We start from the raw sequence: 5,706 nt of genomic DNA, 5'->3' as shown, positions 1-5,706 counted from the left end.
TGAAGAAATTGGCTGTGTGGGTTAGGATACCTGGACTACCAATTGAATTATACACAACTTGCCACCTATGGCGAATTGGAAATATCTTTGGTCGTACTTTGAAAGTAGACTGTAACTTCCTTAGGAAGAATGAGTTAGGAGATGCTGTCATCACTGAAAGGGCACGGTTTGCAAGAATTTGCGTGGAAATTGACCTAAGGAAGAGCTTCATGCCCAAATTTGTGATAGGTGAGAAGGTGTACCAGGTTGGGTATGAGGGTCTCCATCTGGTTTGCTTCAAATGCGGTGTATATGGACATAGGAGGGACCAATGTCCTGAGGATCATCCCAAATGTAACCAACAAGCCCCTGTTTTGGTGGTAGGTAGCATAGACCAGGTGAAGAGTGTGTGTGATTCTGTGGCTAAGGTTACCAATGAGGTGAAGCTGGATGAAGCTTTTGGCAGTTGGATGGTAATTCAGAGAAATCCTAGAAGTAGGAAACTCAAAGCTAAACCTGTTAGCCAGAGTAATGATGTGGTGGAGGCTCAAATGCATAAGCTTATTCAAGAGGCTCATGTTCTGAAGGAGGTGATCAGCCCTTCTGCGGTTTCAGGGGAAAAGCATAAGGTGGAGGATCAGGCTATCAACACTCAGGCTATGACTGGTTTGGGCAGCACTCAGGCTATGGAAGTAGACACTAGCCCAACTAGTTTGGGCAAGGAGTATGTGACTTCTGTTTCCAGTCCCCAAAAAAAGTTTAGGAGTCCAGAAAATGGTTCTAATAGGATCATGAGTAAACAGGGGAAAGACAAGCCCAAGACTGGTTTGAAAATTCCTGTGAAGAAAGGTGGAGCTGAGACTGTGTCCCCTAATTCTGTGCTAGAAGGTATGGGGAAAGGGATTTCCAAGACTATAGGGAAAAACCTGAATGGTCCTGAGTTGCTCTCTAGGAGTGGAAACAATTGTAACAACCTTGGAAAGAAGGATGCTCAAGAGGATCCTACCTTGAGCAAACTACTTTCTGATCACAGGGCCAGGGCTCATGAGGATGGCCCCTCCTTGTTGGGGGGAAGTTCTGTTCAACAGAAGTGACATTCCTTCAAGGGGATTCCCTTGTACAGGTTCTTTTATTCATCTTTATGTTTATTATGTCTTGGAATTGTAGAGGGGTAGGGAAGAAATGCTTCCCTTCCCTAGTTAGGGATTTAAGCTTTTGTTTTAAAGTCAGTATTTTGGCTCTTTTGGAAACCAGAGTTGGTAGTCCGAGAAGTGATGAGATCATTAAGAAGTTAGGCTTTCCCAATTTTTTTAAGCAGGATCCAGTTGGCTTTTTTGGAGGTTTGTGGTTGCTTTGGGATGGAAATAAGGTGGAATTGGAGATTCTTAAGGTTCATCATCAATTCATTCATACTAGAGTGAAGTATTTAGATGCTAAAAAGGTTGATCTGGTTACTTTTGTGTATGGTAGCCCTAGGAGACTAGAAAGGAAGTTGCTTTGGGCTGAGCTTGAGGTCATTAACAATTCTATCTTGGAACCCTGGCTGCTCTTGGGTGATTTTAACTCTATCCTGCATGCTTCTGAGAAAGTGGGAGGTAAGGAGGTGTGTTGGGACAGTATGAAGGAGATGCAGCTTTGTTTGTCTAGGTGTGACATCCATGACTTGGGTTATAAGGGGCCTGATTTTACCTGGAAACATGGGAGGCTCCATGAGAGAATGGATAGAGCTTGTACTAATGAAGACTGGAATATTGCTTGGCCTGATAAATTTACCATTCATCTTCCTTTCTTTAATTCTGACCATAGGCCTATTCTTATATGTGATGATGGTCAGTCCAGACCTGGAGATTATTCTAGGAGGTTCAAGTTCTTGGCTGCCTGGTTGACTGATCAGAGATTCTTTGATTTGGTTAAAAAGAGTTGGGGGGAATGAAGGCAATTGGTTAACAGCTAGAGATAGATTCGAAGCTAATGCAAAGGAGTGGCACCAGAATGTCTTCAAAGAGAGAATGAAACAGAAAAATAAACTGTATGCTAGACTTAATGGGCTGGACAGTTACAGGTATGGGAAGTTTGATCATAACTCAGATATTCTTCAGAAAAATCTTTGGAAGGAGCTCCAGTCAATCCTAATTCAGGAGGAATTGGTCTGGCACCAAAGGTCTCGATGCCATTGGCTAAAATATGGGGACAAGAATTCCAGATTCTTCCACTCCTCTACTGTCAACAGAAGGAGACACAATAGGATAGTTACCCTGAAGGATGACCAAGGAAATTGGATAGCTGATACTGACTCTCTTGTGAATATGGCAGTGTCCTATTATCAGGGTCTCTTCAAAGCTGTTGAGGATAGGGATGAAGAGTTCCCTGTCCAGAACTCTTTCCCTAGTTTGAATACTGTAGAGAAGAGGTTTCTGGCTCAGATTCCTAGCAAGGAGGAAATCAAAAGAACTATTTTTAGGATGGGTAAGTTAAAGGCCCCAGGTCCAGATGGCTTGAATGCCTTGTTCTTCCAAAGTCAGTGGGACACTATTGGGGATTCTGTCTACAATATTGTAATTGACATTTTTCACTACCCTGAGAAAGTGAAAGATATCAATGGTACCCTAATTTGTTTGATCCCCAAGAAAGACAGTCCTGAGAACATGAAAGATTTCAGACCTATTAGTCTTTGTAATGTTGTTTATAAAACCATTACAAAGATTATTACTGAGAGATTGAGGAATATTCTGCCTAGGATTGTCTCCCCAAACCAATGCAGCTTCATAAAAGGTAGGCAAGGGATGGATAACATTATAATTGCTCAAGAGGTAATTCATTCAATGAGAGCTAGGAAAGGAAATAAGGGCTGGATGATGATAAATGTGGATTTGGAGAAGGCCTATGATCGTCTTGAGTGGGGTTTTATCTGGGAAACTATGAAGGAGATTGGGTTTCCTGATTCCCTTATTGACTTGGTTTACAGTTGTATTTCCACTACATCTATGAGTCTTCTGTGGAATGGAGTTAAAACTAGAAGTATCTGTCCTGGGAGAGGAATTAGGCAAGGGGATCCTATTTCCCCTAACTGTTTGTGCTGTGTCTGGAAAGGTTGTCCCACCTTATCAATGTGGCAGTGGAGACAAAAGCTTGGAAGCCTATTATTCTTAGGAAGCATGGCCCCCCCATCTCCCATTTATTTTTTGCTGATGACATTATCTTGTGTGCAGAAGCTAGCTTAAACCAGGCTCATGTGATTAATCAAGTCTTGAAACTGTTTGCTGGAGCTTCGGGGTAGAAGGTTAGTAAAGACAAAACAAGGGTTTTCTTCTCTAAGAATGTCTGTCTAGAGAGAGCTAAGGAAATCAGTGAGTCCCTTAGTATAGGGATTACCCCTGACTTGGGGAAGTACCTTGGGGTCCCTCTCCACCACAAGAGGGTAACAAAAAGGACTTTTAACAATGTGTTGGAGAGAGTGCAAGGGAGGCTATCTGGTTGGAATTCAACATCCTTATCACTGGCTGGCCGTTCTACTTTGGCTAAATCAGTTTTAGAGGCATTGCCTGCTTATTCTATGCAGGCTGTTGTTCTGCCGGTTGGAGTCTGCAAGGATGTGGAGAAACTAACAAGGAATTTCATTTGGGGATCATCCCAAGCTAAGAGGAAAACCCACCTTGTGAGTTGGAAAAAAGTTTGCAAACCTAAAAGTGATGGAGGGTTGGGATTTAGAGACCAGAAGCTAGTTAATAGGGCTTTCTCTATGAAAGTGGGGTTTGGCTTGCTGGCTAATAAGGATGATCTATGGATCAGGGTTTTAAGGAATAAATATAAGGTGGAGGAGTCCTTTAATCCTGGGATCAGGAATAGTATCAATGCCTCCAATGCTTGGAAAGGGATCCAAAGGTCTTGGGGCCAGGTTCTAGAGGGTGCCAGAATAGTTGTTGGAGATGGGACCAAAACCTCATTCTGGATGGACAGATGGATTCCTACTATGGGCAGACTGATAGACTATGCTCCTACCATTATCTCTAATGAGGAGAGAAGTTGGCTAGTGTGGGAGTGTGTTAAAGAGGGAGCTTGGGACTGGGACAGACTTACTCCCCTCCTTTCCAGAGACATTCTAGATATTCTAGGGGTCCTTAATCCCCCTAATAGGTTTGGGGGTGCAGATAGAATAATCTGGACACTCTCCAGTTTGGGTTCTTTTACAATCAAATATGCATATACATATCTCTCTAGCTCCTGCATTGTGACTCACCCTAGGAATTGGGATTTTGTTTGGAAATGGGAAGGACCACAAAGGGTTAAATTCTTTCTCTGGTTATTGGCTGGGAATAAACTTCTAACTAATGCAGAGAGAAGCAGGAGGCATAAGACAACCATTACTACTTGTCATAGGTGTCATGGGGATGTGGAGGAGGATGTTCATTTATTTCAAAACTGTCCTTGGGTTCGTGAAGTGTGGAACTGCTGGATTGAGTCCAGTGAATTGAATGCCTTTCTGAATATAGATTTGGAGTCATGGCTGAACAGGAATCTAAACAGGGAGAAGAAGAATAAGAGTTAGAGGCTGACTTTTGGTGTTATCTGTTGGTTTATTTGGAAAGACAGAAACAGGCTGGTCTTTGATGGCAAGGGCTCCTCCCCCTTGGAAATTTTTGCTCATGTTTCGATATTTGCCAACAATATCAAGTTGGCTGATGAAATTCTGGTTGGTGCTGGTTTAGCAGTGGACAGATTTGAAGAGATTCTGGTTAGCTGGTCCCTTCCCCCAGCTGGTTGGGTTAAGCTGAATTTTGATGGCTCCTTCTCTGGTGATGGTCTTCAAGCTGCTTGTGGAGGGGTGTGCAGAAATAAATCAGGTAACTGGCTGATGGGTTACTCTAAAAGACTGAATCCAGAATCAGTTTTGATGGCAGAACTATGGGGTCTCTTGGTGGGTTTGGAGTGGGCTTGGGAACAGAAGTATAAGCAGGTTATCTTTGAAGGTGATTCTTTAATGGGGATCCAGTTGGCAAAGGAGGGTTGTGTTAGCTCTCACCCTTGCTTCCTAATAGTATCCAAGATCAGGGTGCTGTTGTTGAAGGATTGGGAGGTAGAGCTTGTTCATGTGTATAGAGAAGGGAACAGATTGGCACACTGGATGGCTGATAATAGAAACTTTTCTTCCTGGTCTACTTAGTGGTTTGTGAGACCTCCGATTGGATGCGAGAAGCTGTTGCTTGAGGATACAGAGGGCAACATGATGCCTAGATTCGTTAGTTTGTAGTTTGTCTTTATTTCCTTTGTATACAAAAAAAAAAGACAATAACACAAAGGGAAGAGCTTTGATGAAGCGCAAAAAACATCAACCATATATGGAGAAAAAAATACGTGATAAAGCCACAAAAAAAGAGTAATGATACAACAATGCAATGTTGAGGGACAGGAAGACTGTGAATAACTTACAAGAAAAATCTCACAACACTAGTCATGGACTCATGGTAAAAGAAGATCAAGTCCAAGTTATTACGGCATTAGTTTTTAAGACTTTGATCGGCATAATAGTGCTTTCATTCATGAGCTCAAGGTTGCAAATTGTGTATTTTTTTTATAAAAGTTTAAAGGTCTTAAAGATTGCATCTTTTACATATTGCATGTTTTCTACTGAAGTTCAAAGATTTCAAAATACATGTTTTTCATATTGCGTGGTTTTGTAACAAGAACTCTCAAAACTATTTTGAAAGGTTTTTCAATTTGATTTCATCG

At 42.0% G+C, this 5,706-nt stretch overlaps 1 protein-coding gene across 1 annotated transcript; it reads left to right on the top strand.

Moving 5' to 3' along the window:
* Positions 1–1,129: 1,129 nt before the first annotated feature.
* Positions 1,130–1,912, top strand: LOC133296846 (uncharacterized). Its single transcript, XM_061495900.1, has one exon. It carries the CDS (start codon positions 1,130–1,132, stop codon positions 1,910–1,912), a length of 783 nt encoding a protein of 260 aa, XP_061351884.1.
* The last annotated feature ends 3,794 nt before the right edge of the window (positions 1,913–5,706 follow it).

This window comes from Gastrolobium bilobum, unplaced genomic scaffold (genome assembly GCF_033153095.1).
Source record: "Gastrolobium bilobum isolate Gb01-03AN ecotype WA unplaced genomic scaffold, APGP_CSIRO_Gbil_v1 utg110480, whole genome shotgun sequence".
NCBI classification, from domain to species: domain Eukaryota; kingdom Viridiplantae; phylum Streptophyta; class Magnoliopsida; order Fabales; family Fabaceae; genus Gastrolobium; species Gastrolobium bilobum.
This window is presented reverse-complemented; position numbering and strand designations above follow the sequence as displayed.